Source organism: Elephas maximus, chromosome 19 (assembly GCF_024166365.1).
Source record: "Elephas maximus indicus isolate mEleMax1 chromosome 19, mEleMax1 primary haplotype, whole genome shotgun sequence".
In the NCBI taxonomy this organism is placed as follows: Eukaryota; Metazoa; Chordata; class Mammalia; order Proboscidea; family Elephantidae; genus Elephas; species Elephas maximus.
In genome coordinates, this window is record NC_064837.1 from 56,159,913 (window position 1) to 56,177,453 (window position 17,541).

At 38.8% G+C, this 17,541-nt stretch overlaps 1 protein-coding gene across 2 annotated transcripts in view; it reads right to left on the reverse strand.

The window, feature by feature from the left end:
- Nucleotides 1-3,921: 3,921 nt before the first annotated feature.
- Nucleotides 3,922-17,541, reverse strand: part of NOL11 (nucleolar protein 11) — a 43,327-nt gene continuing 29,707 nt past the window's right edge. The window contains exons 9-19 of one of the 2 annotated variants that reach the window (XR_007513997.1): nt 14,646-14,769; nt 14,082-14,167; nt 13,506-13,580; nt 12,868-13,052; nt 12,607-12,732; nt 12,252-12,464; nt 11,714-11,792; nt 11,113-11,205; nt 8,940-9,047; nt 6,524-8,783; nt 3,922-6,250 (exon numbers count right to left, since the gene is read on the reverse strand). Coding sequence is in view for 1 of the 2 variants with exons in the window: in XM_049859491.1 (XP_049715448.1) it covers nt 8,667-8,783; nt 8,940-9,047; nt 11,113-11,205; nt 11,714-11,792; nt 12,252-12,464; nt 12,607-12,732; nt 12,868-13,052; nt 13,506-13,580; nt 14,082-14,167; nt 14,646-14,769 (1,206 nt within the window). In the remaining variant the exon portion in view is untranslated. Of the gene's footprint in view, nt 8,784-8,939; nt 9,048-11,112; nt 11,206-11,713; nt 11,793-12,251; nt 12,465-12,606; nt 12,733-12,867; nt 13,053-13,505; nt 13,581-14,081; nt 14,168-14,645; nt 14,770-17,541 lie in introns of both variants that reach the window. The other variant, XM_049859491.1, reaches the window with a different exon arrangement.

Consider the following 17,541-nt stretch of genomic DNA (forward strand, 5'->3'; position numbering starts at 1 on the left):
TGACATAACCTTGCTTGTTGAAAGTGAAGAGGACTTGAAGCACTTACTGATGAAGATCAAAGACTACAGCCTTCAGTATGGATTACACCTCAACATAAAGAAAACAAAAATCCTCACAACTGGGCCAATAAGCAACATCACGATAAAAGACTGAAGTTGTCAAGGATTTCATCTTACTTGGATCCACAATCAGTGCCCATGGAAGCAGCAGTCAAGAAATCAAAGGACATATTGCATTGGGTAAATCTGCTGCAAGGACTAAGGTGCGCCTGACCCAAACCATGATATTTTCAGTCACCTCATATGCATGTGGAGCTAGGCAATGAATAAGGAAGATTGAAGAATTAACGCCTTTGCGTTATGGTGTTGGCAAAGAATACTGAATACACCATGGACTGCCAAAAGAATGAATAAGTCTGTCTTGAACAAGTCTTTGTCTCACGTACTTTGGACATGTTATCAGGAGGGACCAGTCCCTGGAGAAGAACATCATGCTTGGTAGGGCAGAGGGTCAGGGAAAAAGAGGAAGACCCTTGACGAGATGGATTGACGCAGTGGCTGCAATAATGGGCTCAAACACAGCAACGATTGTGAGGATGGCGCAGGACCGGGCAGTGTTTGATTCTGTTGTACACAGGGTAGGTGTGAGTTGGAACTGACTCAATGGAACCTAACAACAACAAACTCCTGAACCATCTGTACTACTATGTGAATGATTATATTAGTTTTCTAACCAGTTAATCAGTTGCCTTTGAGTCAGTTCCAACTCATGGTGACCCCAAGTGTTTCACAGTAGAACTGAACGTCATAAGGTTTTCAATGGTTGTTATCTTTTGGAAATAGATTGCCAGGCTCTTCTTCTGAGGTACCTTTGGGTGGATCCAGCCAGCCAACCTTTTGGTTGGTAGCTCAGTGCTTAACTGTTTTTGTGCACCCAGGAACTCCTATTAAAACAAAAAATCTGTTGCGTCAATTCCAACTCACAGCAACCCTACAGGACAGAGTAGAACTGCTCCACAGAGTTTCCAGGGAGCACCTGGGGACTCCTTTTAGTTTCGTTAAAACAAAAACATTGTCGTTGAGTCGATCCTGACTCATACTGACCCTATAGGACAGAGGAGAGCTGCTCCACAGGGTTTCTAAGGTTAGGCTGGTGGATCTGAACTGCTGACCTTTTGGTTAGCAGCCAAGCTCTTAACCACTGCACCACCAGGGCTCCAATTAGTTTCCTAGGGCTGCCTTAATAAATTACGACAAACTGGGTGGCTTAAAACAACAGAAATTTATTCTCATAATTCTGGAGGCTAGAAGTTTCTCTCTCTGAAGACTCTGAGGGAGAATCTGTTCCAGGCCTGTCTCTTAGCTTCTGGTGTTGCTGGCAGTCCTTGGTGTTCTTTGGCTTGTAGAAGCATTACTCAGATCTCTGCCTCCCTCATCATGTGGCTTTCTCCCCAAGTGCCTGTCTCTTCTCTTCCAAGAGCACCAGTCATGTTGGTGTTCGCCAGTATGACCTCATCTTAACTTGGTCACATTCATATGTATTGAGGGCTAGGATTTTACTATATCTTTCTGGGGGGACACAATTCAGCCCACAACCATGGGTATCCAAACTGCTAACATAAAAGTCTCTGGGAGGAGTGCTATCACCAAGTCAGACACCTCACCAAGCAGATCCATGTTGGCTCTGCTGGCAGTGACTGGACTCCCTCCCCTGCCTTTGGGGCAGTCTTCAGGTTGGGAAGACAGGCTTTTCAACAATTGTCCTTTCTTTGTTGCCCATACCTCTTAATTTCAATCACTGTAAAACACAGCGCAGGAGCTCAGGTAGATAAAACATGAGAGAAGCTTCCTAAACCCAAAACCAAATAGGACAGAGTAGAACTGCCCCATGGAGTTTCCAAGTAGCGCCTGGTGGATTTGATCCACTGACCTTTTGGTTAGCAGCCGTAGCTCTTAACCACTATGCCACCAGCGTTTCTAAGAGAAGCTTAGGAGGAAGGAAATGAACCCTCACATCAGAAAGTCTTCTCCCCTCAGCTGAAAGGATCCTTTAGCAGCAAGGGGATGCCCAGTGGCAAGGCTGTTTGTGAATTAGCTGGCTGCCACTAGCGCTGCCTGGTGGCTCTCTGCCAGCAATTTCAAAGCAGAGGGCTTCGATTCTTCCCCTGTGGCCCTGGCTGGACGCTCATTCAACAAGTAGTTCTTGAGCACCTGCTATGTGTCAGGTGCTGACCAAGGTGCTAGGACTTCAGCAGAGGACAAGAAAAACCCTCTGCCCGCAGAAAAGTTTGTATGGACAGACAAAAAGCACAGTAGTAGGTGAGACACAGGACACGTTGGCTAGCCAACAGTTTTAAAGGGGTGGGGTGTTATTGAGGGAAAGGCGTTATGGAGTGCCACTGTGGTGGTAGATAGGAGCTTGTGATTTCAAATAATGAGTCAAGGAAGGCCTCACTGAGGTGAACTTTGAGCACAGACCCCAAGAAGCTGAGGGAAGAAGGTACCTAGAAGGATGCAGGAACAAGCCTGAGCAAGAGCCCTGGATCAGATTGGAGACATCATTGGGGTGGGGCAGGGGAAGAGGAGAGAAGTACATCAGGTTGGGCCTTTAGGTTTGATGGAGAAGACTGACATGATTTTGTCTTATTTTTTAACAGATCACTCCAGCTGCTATGTTGAGAGGCGGCAAGGATGGAGGCGTTGAAGTAATTCAATCCCAGGAATGACGGCTTGGACCAGGGGGTAGAGGTGGAGCTGCCACCAGGAGTAGAATTAAAAAAGCAATGCTTTTATCCCTTATAGGATGAAGTGGCTCAGAAAGCGCTGACTTAAAAAGTGATTTGTTTGGGGTAGAGATGGGTAGTAAACATCCCAAAGATACAAATGGGTATTGACTATGAAAAGTCAGTAGCATTTTCAATGAAAGGTGTCCTCTCCAGAGGCAATCACTGTTAGTAATATATTTTATGTGTCCTCCCAACAATATTCTTAGTGTAATCATATCCCCCCATTTTTAATACCAATCATAGCACACCCACTATTTTGCACCTTGCTTTTTGTATTCTTCTATTTTTCTGGAGATTGTTTCATATCAATACACGCCAAGCTGCCTTTTTTTTTCTTTAAATTTTATTTTGTTGTTTAGAATATACACAGCAAAACATAGCCAATTTAAATTTCTACATGTACAATTTAATGACATTGATAACATTTTTCGAGTTGTGCAATCATTCTCACCCTCCCTTTCCAAATTGTTCCTCCCCCATTAACATAAATTCACTGCCCCCTATGGTTCCTTATCTAATCTTTTGAGTTACTATTGTCACTTTGAGCCAATACATAGTTCTTGAAAGAGCATAATGCTCAAGGCAGACTTTTTTTTTTTTTTTTTCCACTAGTTAAGCTAAAGCATTGTTTGGTTTTAAGAAAACTTCAGGGGATATTTTTGGTTTAGGGATTATCTCAGAGCAGTAGTTTCAGGAATTCATCTACCCTCCATGGCTCCAGAAAGTCTAGACTCCATGAGAATTTGAAATCGTGTTCTATATTTTCCCCCTTTTGATCAGGATTCTTCTATGGAATAGGTCATTTTCTTAGAGGAGCTTTGGTTAAGTGTTTGACTGCTAACTTAAAGGTTGAACGTTTGAACCCATCCAGCAGCTCCATGGGATGCCTCCTTCTTTTAATGCCTCTAAATTAAACCAGGAGATTAACTTATCATATTTATTTATTTAACCAGTATTCTCTCAGGCATTTAAGTTACTTCCAAATGTTTGCCATTGCAAACAGGCTAGAAATGAATATCCTTGTACGTGCTTCTGTGAGTGTACGTGCCAGTTATCTGTAGGATAAATTCCTATTAACTGATGGCCCAAAGGGTCATGACTTTTACATTTTGATAGACATTGCCAAATTGCCTTCTGATGAGGCTGTATCAATTTATACTTACACCAAACTTGTGAGTGGGCACATTCTTTTGCCACATTCGTTCTCTCTTCCCCAAACTGTGACAGTACTTGGCTGCTGAGCCCTCTTGAGAGCTGATGGGCTTACTTTTCTGATTTTAATCTCCAGGACATAACTTCTGATTTTTATCCTCTGGGCTCATGACCTGTGAGAGGCATTCCATTCTAGAAAACCACCTATAACTCTTGACAGCCATCACTTTCCACCCCGCCCTGTGGGAGGCAGTGGTCAGATGATGGCGGATTCTCCATCAAGGTGCCCCTTTCACAATACTTGTTTCTGCAACATGAATGGGGTTATTACAACTATCTCAAAGACCACTCACGGTGTGAATCACACTGACACGTCACAGCCTCATGGCTCCTGCACCACTCAGTCATCACTCCAGAGCTCACTAACACCTCTTCAGTGGGGAAGGAATATGCAAGGCAACTGTGATGTACTGAACTGTCCCCACAAAGAAATATGTTGAAGTCTTAACCCCCAGTATCTGTGAACATGACCTTGTTAGGAAACAGGGTCTTTGAAGATATTACCGGTCCAATATGAGCATGCCCTTATAAAAAGAGAAGAGACACAGACACAGAGGAAGAACATCATGTGGTAACAGTGGCAGAGACTGGAGTCGGGCTGCCACAAGCCAAGAATACCTTGGGCTACCCAAAAGCTGGAAGAGGCAAGGATTACCAGTAGATCTAAAACCACCATGGAGGAGGAAGAGTATTCCAGAGAAGGTATTCACTCAGTCTCAAAGATACACACAGATTACTTATGAAGTACAAAGAGAGGTGCTTTTTAAAGTGAAGCAATCTGGTAAACCCTGCCTTCACTAAGTGATCCAACTTAATTTCACTGATGATGAGACAACTCATCACAAGCTGTGTCCTTCTCTGTAGCATTCTTCCCCAAAACATTCAATCTGAATCCAATCATGTGGAAACAACTAGGTAAATCCAAACTGAGGGACAATCTGGAAAACAACTGGCCTACATTCTTCAAAAAATGACAGCGTCTAGGGAAATGTTCTAGGTTAAGGAAACATGAAAACTAAATGCAATGCATGATCCTTGAACAGCTCGTGGACAGGGGAAAATTTCAGCTATATAAAAGACATTATTGGGACAATTATGGAAATTTGAATCATTCTAGATAATAGTATTGTATTGATGTTGCCATGTGGTTATAGAGAAGAAGGCCCTTGTTCTGGAGGATTAAGCTAGAGTATTTAGGTATAAAGTGTCTGGATGTCTGTAAGGAACACTCAAATGGTTCAGCAAAAAAGAAAAATATAGAGTGTGAGATAAAGCAAACATGATAAAATGTTATCAACAGGTAAATTTAAGTGGCCAATAAAAACTCCACGGATCACAATGGTCTGATTCCACCGGGTGTGGGGTCACATGAGTCAGGGGCCAACTTGAGAGCCGCTAACAACAATACGGGTTCACTGTATTTTCCTTGCAACTTTTTGTAGGATTAAAAATTTCAAAATAAGGAGCTGGGGCAAGAAGTCCATCTTTGTTTTCAAGTTCTAGACATGCTCCAGAACAGACTCCACTATAGTGATAGTCACCAAACATTTACAAAGAAGGCTAAGAGAAAAAAGCGAATAAATGTCTAATAATCTTAAGTAGTAATGATAACCTACACTTTCATGATATCTGCATTAGTCCCCATTTCCTTCAGAAAACAGGTAAGGTTCACAGCAGGAGGTCATCTCCTAGAGAGAGAACTTCAGTTTAAAGAGCAATTCTTTTATTATTATATAGATGCAATCAGAAACAAACGTGAGATATAATTTAGTGATACAAAGATAAAAGCCTATGATGGAAAAATCTGGGAACGGATAATAAGGGTAATGGCTGAACAACACAATGAACCTAACTAATGTCAGTGAACTGGACATGTGAAGACTGCTGACGTGGAAAACGTTTTATTACATACATATTTACCACAATTTTAAAAAAGTGGAAAAAAACCCTAGAGGTAGAAGACAACACTGTTTATATTTAGTGAACAAACACAGACGATTTACTTCCTGGAAAAAGCAACTGCTGCAAACCCTAAGAATTATTACTCTACAGTAAGACAGATAAAATCCACTATTCAATAACTTTATTCAGTAACCAAATACTGAACACCTATCATGTGCTATGGTCCTGTGCTCAGAGTGCAGAAAGGGTAAGACACAGTTCTTGCCTTGAAGAACTCACCCTGTGTCTTTGCATGTTTCTCTAAAATCCTTTTTAAATTTCTAAATTCACTAACTTTGATTGTAGACAACCTAGAAACAAGAGGGAACTGGTATTTAAAGGCAATTAAAATTTTCGGCTTAATTAAAATGAGATTCAATTCTGCTAGTCATGATAGTTTATATCCTTGTGTATGGCAGCCACATTTTATCAAGTATCTGAAAACATTCTAGAAATTTTAAGCATTAATAGGTATGCTTCTACAACCCAAATTATTCAACTTAAATAGACTTTACAAGAACGCTATATAGAACGTTTACTCAAATAGACAAAAGTCTGAGGGCATGGGGAAATCTCCCTCTTACCTCTTCACCCTCAAAGGCCTTGTCTGATTCCTGACCAGGCAAGTTATTTTTCACTGCAGAAGCCATCTTCAAGAACAATCAAATCAGGAATCACTAAGCAAATGGCACTTTTAGAACTGACTGTCACTGAATTTCAGTTGCTTATCTTGTTTTCTCTGGCTGAAAGAATCCACAAGTCAATCAGATTTGTCTCTTAATTATAGGTTCTTACGAGTAACATTATCAATAGTTTATAATCTAGAAGTGTGAAAATCCCAAATCTTAATGCCCATAAAATGGATCTCTAAACCATAAAGGAGATCTTACTCTGAAGCTTAGAAAAAATCGAGAAGCTCACAATTTTATAAAGTCTGATGTCTCCAAGTAACTCTTAAATGGTTCAGCAAAGATAAAAAGGGGATATACACTGGGAAGACCTACATTTTTCACTTCTGCTGAGAAGTGTTGTATCACTGTAGTTAAAAATGACTGAGCAAAAGGTCCCATTATATAAAGTGTGACAATACAAACTCCTATCTTTGGCGTTTCCTTTCAGGTCTAAAAAGAGTAAGAATGACTGAGGAGAACCTGTTCATGAGCTGCCACAGTTGTGAGTAAAGTTTCCAGAGAAAACCAAAATACCAAACTGGTTGCTGTCAAGTCGATTCCGACTCATAGAGACCCTATAGGACAGAGCAAAACTGCCCTGTAGGGCTTCCAAGGAGTGCCTGGTGGATTTGAACTGCTGACCTTTTGGTTAGCAGCCACAGCACTTAACCACTATGCCACCAGGGTTTCCAAAGTTTCCATAGAGTGACCTAAAATAAAGCCTTCATTAATGCAAGTTAAATTAAACAACAATCATTCTGTAAATCTGGCCTCCAGAATCACACTTGAACTTATATTTATGCACTAGAATTCACAGGAGTTTTTTTTTTTTTTTAAGCATATTGCAACCCTTCACATTAAAACAGGTTTCAAAATTATTTACCCAACAGAGGCTTTCATTCACAACTCAGAAAGGTTTTACGTTACTTTGGGGAAACTGAATTCTTAAATATAACTTAAAAACAAAAACATCCATTTCTTTGACATAAAACATTTTCATTTGTCCTAAACCAAACAGTTAAAACTGGAAAGTATGGTCAATCAACCTATAAAACTATTTTCAGAAGAGCTTTTTTTTATTATTTGGCAATACAGTAAAACCTGCGAAAGCCAGAACGTATGTAAGGCGGAAACCTGTCAGAGAAGGAAAACTTATTTTTCACTAACATGATTGATAGAAAAGTGTTAAGACTGCACCCTGTTATAGGCAGAAAACCGGCGAGACTTCAAAAAACAAGGCAGTCCCATCAAGTCTGGCTCTTACAGGTCTCACCGTATACTTTCATATCCTAAACTGACTGCTATCATTAATCATGGAGGTAATCTGAGAGATGGTATAACAGAAAGAGAAACTTTTCAATCAATCTTTAGGTAGGTAAAAAAACCTGTTGCCGTCGAGTTGATTCCAACTCATAACAACCCTGTAGGACAGAGTAGAACTGCCCCATAGTTTCCAAGGAGCACCTGGTGGATTCAAACTGCCGACCTTTTGGTTAGCAGCTGTAGCTCTTATCTACTACACCACCAGGGTTTCTGTGAGTAGGTAAGAAGGTGAGTGGAAATGGGTAAAAGATAAGGGAAAATTGCAGGAGACAGCTCTCTCCTGCATGAGGCCCCCATCCCTGCCCTGCTTGTGGACTTGACCTCTTCTGCCATGAGCACCGATGAGCCAGGGCAGCCTCTGACTCTGATAAAACTACTTTCTTCCTAGAATCATTGCTTCAATGGCATTTTTTTTAATTAAAAGAATTACTCAAAACATATAAGAAATTAGACTTTTATCAATACACAAGTAAGTTTACTTAAAATCAGCTCAGTTACATGCGTAAAAAAAGTTTGAGAACCTCTTCCACCAACATCCACAAACAAGAATAGGTTCCCATGAAACCTGCAGTTCTACTTAGCGAGCATCAACGAGAGACAATCCCAGGCAGTCGCTGACACATTTTTGATACTGAGAGTCAGCCACAAACAAAACGCCTCTCTTGCCTGAATGAGTCAGAAGAGTTCACATAAAAGGGCTTTGTAAAACGTCCGTGAAGGAGAACTGATAAAGTCAGAAGAGTTCCAGCACTTCGATTGAATATAATTCCGTATTATTCTTTTCTTGATTTAATTTCTGTAGCTCCCGAAAACTTACTTCAATCTTGTTAAGCTCAGAATAAACGCTTATCTAAAGGAAAAAAGTTGTCAGAGTTAACTTTTACCATAATTTCTACATATAAACAGATCCTCCATGACTATTAATAACTATTTTAAGAACAAACTGTAGTTGAGGTGGGGCTTGGGTACACAAACAGAACTCAGTATACATCAAACAATCACAAACCTGGGCTTTCACAAACTTGTAAAGATTTATCAGTAATCTTTTTGCTTCTGGTATCATTACCACAACAGTAAAATTAGCATCTAGAAGTAGGCATATCCAATCCATAATCTGAAGATAAACAGGAAAAGAAAGTTAAGATTTTACATTTAATTTTAGGTTAATTCATTTTACAAAGTCTATAATTACATCATATAGTTATAAGAAACATAAGTCTTCTTAACAGAAGTCTGAACATCTTAGTTTAGGGACAGAGGGACTTTCAAGTAACATAAACTCTTTTCCGCTTCTATACTTGATATTTGACAAGCATAACTGGATTCTTTTCATGGGATTCATCAGTAATAAGAGAGTCCAGGTGATATTTAATCCAAGGAAGAGTCAATGCTTATATTTTTTAAAAAATTGGTTTTGGTAATTGTTTGCAGTTATGAAAAAGAACTCACTCATCCTTTATTCTGAAGGATACACTATACCCCAAGAATAGTGTGCTGTATATTGTAGGTAAGGTACTGTGAACTAAAATAAAGCTATTATTTATAAAAGTATCCCATGTAGCTCTACATCTTCAAAGGGTATTATTAACCCACAAATATCACTGTCATGAAAAACTGGCTATCTAATTTTGGAGGAAAAAAAAATCTTGATAAAACTTCTTATTGCAAACTAAATTCTGTATGTATCAAAGAGTTAAAAACAAAACAAAAGAAAAAGATAACTATGAATGTACTAAAGATAGACACCATGAATCTACTAGTCTTAGAGGGGGGAGGGCCTTAAGCATAACATAAGCCAAAAGAAGACATAAAGGAAAAGCTAGTAAGTTTTGATAGCATAAAAATTAATAATTTGTCTATGGCAAAAATTACAATAAACAGAGTAAAAAGACAAATGGCTAGGGAAATGGCTAGGCAGGATAGAAAAAGGTTAATACAAAGAACTCTTTATAAGCCAAAAAAAAGGGACAGGAAACACAATAGAGAAACTGGCAGGATTCTGACATGGCAGTTCACGAAAAGAAATATAAACAGCCAAGAAAAGATGGTCCGCTTCTTTTACTATCAAAGAGATGCAAATGAAAACAAGGTCCTATTTGTTACCTATCCACTTGGGAAAACATTAGACAGTACCAGGTGTCAGTAAAGACGTGAAGAAGTAAGCCCTAACTCCTCCTGGCATTTTCAAAAATAAAACTGCACATACCCTCTGATCCAGTAATCTCACTCCTGGGAATCTGCCTAGCACAATTTCTCTCATAGGTACACACGGGTAACTGTATGAAGGTTTGCTTACAATAGTAAAAAACCATAAACAACTTAAGTGTCTATCAATAGGGGACTGATAAATTAAGACCAACGCATAAAATGAAATAGTATGCAGTGATTACAAAGACTTAGGCTGATATATGTGTACCAGTCCAAAACACTGTTGAGTGGAAACAAACAAAAAAGTTGCAGATAGCATGTATACTATGATCTCATTTGTATCAGAAAGACAGAAAGAGAAAAAAGAATACAAGGAAAATTTTTAGACATAAATTAACATTGGGTTCTCTAAGAGGGATGAGGGGAGCGGAGACACAACATTAACTTTTTTCTGCATACCCTTTGGTATTGCTGGAACTTTCAACTACAAACTAAAAAAAAAAAAAAAAATTAACTTATACTTTAAAATGGGAAATAGTCAAATTAAATGTTTGACATACTTAGAATAACACATCCCTAAATGACAATAAATTATTTTTAATGCTTCCAGTTGCTCCTCAAACAAATACTGCGGTTAAAGAACGTCTACCATGAGATTCTGTGAGAAGACTTCTTCATTAATTTTCATTCTCTCATTCTTAGAGGGAGGCACCTATTATCAGCCTCTCCCTGCCTTCTCCCAACACAGCTAAGGAAATGCTTAGAAGGGGACTTAAAAAAAAAAGAAAAAATGAGTCAGAAACTGAAGATGAATCTAAGTCCTGTATTACAGAGCTATAGTTTAAAAAAATCTCTCTACCTAGTACAGACTCCCTCTACCTCCAACTCCAGTGGTTTGTGTGCCTGGTGAGGGAGTAGAGTCATATGGCCTAGGAATCAAGGAGAAACCAGTTACCGAATTCCAAGTTCTGACACTATATGACCTTTTGAACAGACTTTTTGCAGCACCAGCTCAAGGTATATTATCTCACCTGGTTCAGGGTTGGAGGATGTATTCCAGGAAGAGTCATAGTAGCATTTTCACTACACTTCAGATAAAGGAAATACAAATACTGGAGAAATAGCTGTAGGAAAAAAAAAGGGACAACTGATCACTTTGATTAAAAAAAAAACTTCTCTGTATATATAGCTAACAGAGACTGTTCCACTTAACTGTTTGTCAAACCAGTGTGCCAGGTACCTGGAGACACACAAAAAAGTACAATGCAGTACCTGCCATCCATGAGGAGCTCATCTGGTTTGGGGTGGGGGCTGGGGAGCTTTTTCTGTTCCTAAGGTTCCTGAGTAAGGGGCAGAGAAGAAGGAATTCTTCCTGGTGTTACTTTTTAGCGCTTACTGATTTATAACTGAGATAGCTTAACCTGGCTTTCAGGCTTGGCACAAGGAACACGTCAAGGCCTACCACCCAAATTTCACTCTAGTTTCCTAGGCACAATTTTTCACAAGGGCTGAGCAGCCCTTATTCATGGGAAAGAACCTGATGAGCTTTAGACTGCTCTAGCAGCTGGTTGGAGTTAAGCAGAGAAATAGAAGCCTGAAATAAGATTCTAGAGAATTTGTAAAAATACTTACCGTGACATGTTGTGCAGGAACGTCTTTCAAGTGAGGCAGAAGGAAAGCTTCACTGTATGCTGAATGAAGAACTGCATTTCTACTTAGGACTAAAGGAAAATCTTATTTCAGGAAATAAAGGCCATGCTATTTAAATTATGAGTAATGGCCTTCCTCAATAATATTCTTCCAAATTCATACAAAATGTTTTACTTATCTAGAAGAACTCTATCACTCAACACCCTTCTAATCACTAGTGATCATCTGGACCATTCCCCTATTACCAGTAACTGGTCTATTTATTCAGAACATTAATTTTTAGAATTGATGGAGCTTCTGCCTTTAGAATAGCTTCTTAATTGAGAAAACAGGTTTAAGTATATTATCTGAATGTAGCATTGAACATAATCCATTTTCAAGCAGAAACTGAAAAACACTGGAAAAAAGAAAAAAAAAAAATCCTTAAATTATCTAATTTCTCCCTCTTAGCTATTTCTGGCATGTGACTATGTCCACAGACAGAGACAGTCTATGGGAAACTCTGGGTTTCAAAGGATACAGCAGAGCTGCTCTTTTTGGTGTTACAGGGCTCAAAGTGGTCTCCTCTGTGGTACCCTTAGGCTTTTCTTTATTGCAGTTCTCTTCTTTAGGGTTGAAACCATTTTCCATAATTTCAGTTTGCCCTTCCATTTTCTCATCTTGTACAGTATCGCTGTAGCCAAAAACCAACTCTGCACTGATGTCTGTTTCTTGAAGACTGTCATCACTGATGCTATGATGTTAATTGAAAACAAGAAATTCTTATCACATCTTGGAAAAAATGTCACTTTCTAGGCACTCAAAGTTTTAGAAAGCAAACAATGCAGTGGACTAAAAATGTAGTAAATGAAAAGGACTATCGGCTTCCAAGTTACCTTAAGAAAATCTTTAAGCAAGCGCAGGTGACCGACTCAGGGACGTCAGGGAACTGCTGCAGACAGAGCTGTAAAGTCTGCACATCTGTCTTCTCTAAGGCAACTTCCATTAAGCCAGGGCACAAGCTAAGACAAAGACAATTCTACATCACAGTTTTATGCATTCGCAGGTAATTTATAAACTTTTTCAGAGTGTGAAAATTAGAACTGTTAAAAAAAAAAAAGTTACGCATATCAAGTTTGGTATATAGACGTATCTACCTGTAGGAAAGCACGTGCGTTTGGATAAGCTGCATCAGACAATTCCGGGGATAAAATGATGGTTCTGCTTTACACCTTCCCAGAAGTCTTGTTACAATGTCCCCAATAACAGTATGAAAGTCAGGTGTCTGTTTAATAGCCAAAAATTTACGGAGTTCTACCTCGATGTGTTTTTCTGTATCGTTCTGAAAGGACAGAATTAAGAGTTCAGTCCAGAACATTAATAAATGAGACGGAATTAAAAAATTCCTAGCTCAATGCTTCTCAAGTTTGTAATAGCATTCACATATTCTTGTGAAACTGGACTTGATATCACATTTTGCTTCATAAACACAAAATGGAGTGAAAAACACATTCAAGGAGTTATAAATCTAAATATTTTAGGAGACTAAATTACAAACATATCCAACGCGCAGTTGAATGAGACAATGATGAGGCCGCCACCATCACAGTGATCTCACAAAACTGTAGTGAGAGTCAAATACGCCAAAGTACTGGACCAACTCTGGAAACTCTAAGATACATACAAATGTTAGCTGTAGCTTCAAAAATAATTGTAAAAATAAGATACAATGAAAGGTAGACGGAATTTCTTTTAATCTCATGGGTTGATTTTTCATGTCTTTTTTTTTTTTTACCTTTATGGTTAATAAAAGTTGTGTGGATGCTGAAACCGCTGGCTGTAAACTCACTTCAACTTTTCTTGACCTTAACTGAAATTAAGTAAATTGATTAGGTTCTCAAACCAAAACAAAAGATTATGTATTTAGAAGGATATGGAACACCCCCCAAAGAGACTAGCACATTTTTGCTCTAAACACAAACTGTTTTTAAGAGTATATATATATTTTTTAATAGTGAAAAGTAGCTTATTTCAACTTTCAAATTAAATACCTTAAAAATTTAAGGTTTTTTATTTTTAAGCACAAAATAAAATCTCTGTATTCAGAAAGGTATTATTGCTAATTGCATACTGGTTCACTTTCACATCTGACTTTAACATATAACACACACATCCTGATAAAAATTAACTAAAGGACTATGTGTGTCATTTTTGATTAAGGCTGTGAGATTACTGGATTTAAGCTTCAAATTCCTCTGTCATCAAGATCAAAGCTGGAAGAGTTTTACAAATATGAACCATTAAAATAATTTAGCATTTTTCTGCTTTTCAATGCCTGCACTAACATTTCTATTTTGATGTTTAAACTTACAATTCTCGACTGCTCTGAGTTCTGTGATCCAAGTCCATATTCCTGAGATGTTTCCCAGTTCACAAAATGGGGCACAGCATGAGTGCCTAGGAAAACACAAAATGCAGTTTCTGGACCTTTTTTTGCCTATTGAACAATAACAATCACTCATGCACAATTCAAGAGAGGCTTGAAAGTCCATGTAATTCTACTGATAACCTCAGACAGGAAAATCACAACACAGTAAAAGGTCATATGCCCAGCAACATTAAGCCAATGGAAGGGGCTGTCGGAAAACCAGGGAGGGTAGAGGCATTACTGTTCTTGCCTTGGGGATCTCTCATTGCCCCTGACGTCAGAAGAACACTGGCTGTTCAAAACACAGTGTAGCTCCTCGGTCTGCAGCATTACTTGCAATATGGACTGCTCCCAAGGTAGCCTCCTGGGTCAAGGAAGTTTCCATGAACAGTGGCAAAATTCAAAATTAAGAACAGGCTCTGTAAATTGAGTGGGAATCTACGTAGCAAACCGAGAGCTAACAGAATGCTTTGTTTCCATAAAACAAACATACAGGTAAGTTCCTACCTGGGTCTTGAATATGCTTGAGTTTTCCAAGTGCGCCGGCTAATGATGACATTTTACACTTGTATGGAATCACGGTCAGAAATTTTCCATGTAGCATAAACAGATTTTCCCTATAATACCAGAGCTGCAAAAGAAGTTATTAGAAATATAAGCAATATTTTTCTCTCCAAAGAACTGACTCAGCAAAACCTTATAATTGATAACATTATGTAAGCTTTCTTAGTATAAGAAAAAAGGACAAGCTAAAGTTAAGCTACTTCCCAGAAGACACTCATATATGCAACATATAAACCAGAGTAAGATTACATAGCTCTTATTTGTGCACAAGTCTGAACGAAGCGTAATTTTTTATTTACTTAACATCTTTACTGAGATATAATTCACATACTATACAACTCACCCATTTAAAGTATAAAATTTAACTGCCTTTAGTATATTCAGAGTTGTGCAACCACCACCACAATCAATTTTAGAATGTTGTCATCACCCAAAAAGAAACCCTTGATCCAATACCAGCCCGTTCCCCACCCTAGGTACACTTAGCATAATTTAAATGATACTTTCAAATACAGGTAGTCCCTGGATTACGAACCAATCCCTGCAAAGCCTATTATATTAAAAATTTGAGGTACATACAATGGTTTGTAATAACAAATGGGTGCTACTTGGTGACATCAAAACATTATTATTATTATTACTGTATTATTATGTTTAAGATGTTTTAATGTATCTGGAAGAGTTTCTTTAATGTTTTTTTATGCATAGAAAAGTACACGATATGCTAAGACAAACATCTGACTGACTGATGTCAGTTATGAACCATATCTAACTGCAAAAAGAATTTAAAATTGTTTCCATTTTATGATTACATGATAAATTTTTTAAAATAATACAAGTATGTAAACAAAAGACTTAGAGGAACATGGAGCTAAAAAACAAGTTTGTGAGAGTGGTGGACTTGTGAGTGGTTAATTTTGTTAAAATATTTTAAATATAAACTAGAATTAAATTGTATGCTGAGAAGACCAGCCACCATATCCTCTAATTACAATTATCAAACACACCCAATTGTCTTGATTTATATTTTACTTTCATATGGGTATTCATTCACTAAATAACCAATACTTACTAAGTACCTTTGCTCCAAAGAATTGAAAAGACATCAGAGAACAAAACAAATGAGGAATTGCCTCAGGAAGTTTTCAGTCTGTTCAGCTTAAATTTTAATTTTTTTTTTTAAATTAACTTTTATTAAGCTTCAAGTGAACTTTTACAAATCCAATCAGTCTGTCACATATAAGTTTACATACATCTTACTCCGTACTCCCACTTGCTCTCCCCCTCTTGAGTCAGCCCTTTCAGTCTCTCCTTTCTTGACAATTTTGCCTGCTTCCCTCTCTCTCTATCCTCCATTCCCCCTCCAGACAAGAGTTGCCAACACAATCTCAAGTGTCCACCTGATATAATTAGCTCACTCTTCATCAGCGTCTCTCTCCCACCCGCCGACCAGTCCCTTTCATGTCTGATGAGTTGTCTTCGGGGATGGTTCCTGTCCTGTGCCAACAGAAGGTCTGGGGACCATGGCCGCCAGGGTTCCTCTAGTCTCAGTCAGACCATTAAGTTTGGTCTTTTTATGAGAATTTGGGGTCTGCATCCCACTGATCTCCTGCTCCCTCAGGGGTCCTCTGCTGTGTACCCTGTCAGGGCAGTCATCGATTGTGGCCGGGCACCAACTAGTTCTTCTGGTCTCAGGGTGATGTAGGTCTCCGGTTCATGTGGCCCTTTCTGTCTCTTGGGCTCTTAGTTGTCGTGTGGCCTTGGTGTTCTTCATTTTCCTTTGCTCCAGGTGGGTTGAGACCAATTGCTGCATCTTAGATGGCCGCTTGTTAGCATTTAAGACCCCAGACGCCACATTTCAAAGTGGGATGCAGAATGATTTCATAATAGAATTATTTTGCCAATTGACTTAGAAGTCCCCTCAAACCATGTTCCCCAGACCCCCGCCCCTGCTCCGCTGACCTTTGCAGCATTCATTTTATCCTGGAAACTTCTTTGCTTTTGGTCCAGTCCAATCGAGCTGACCTTCCATGTATTGAGTGTTGTCTTTCCCTTCACCTAAAGCAGTTCTTATCTACTGATTATTCAATAAAAAACCCTCTCCCACCCTCCCTCCCTCCCCGCCTCGTAACCACAAAAGTATGTGTTCTTCTCAGGTTTACTATTTCTCAAGATCTTATAATAGTGGTCTTATACAATATTTGTCCTTTTCCCTCTGACTAATTTCACTCAGCATAATGCCTTCCAGGTTCCTCCATGTTATGAAATGTTTCACAGATTCCTCACTGTTCTTTATCGATGCGTAGTATTCCATTGTGTGAATATACCACAATTTATTTACCCATTCATCCGTTGATGGACACCTTGGTTGCTTCCAACTTTTTGCTATTGTAAACAGAGCTGCAATAAACATAGGTGTGCATATATCTGTTTGTGTGAAGGCTCTTGTATCTCTAGGGTATATTCCGAGGAGTGGGATTTCTGGATTGTATGGTAGTTCTATTTCTAACTGTTTAAGATAATGCCAGATAGATTTCCAAAGTGGTTGTACCATTTTACATTCCCACCAGCAGTGTATAAGAGTTCCAATCTCTCCGCAGCCTCTCCAACATTTATTATTTTGTGTGTGAGATGGAATCTCATCGTAGTTTTAATTTGCATTTCTCTAATGGCTAATGATCGAGAGCATTTTCTCATGTATCTGTTGGCTGCCTGAATATGTTCTTTAGTGAAATGTGTGTTCATATCCTTTGCCCACTTTTTGATTGGGTTGTTTGTCTTTTTGTGGTTGAGTTTTGACAGAATCATGTAGATTTTAGAGATCAGGCGCTGGTCGGAG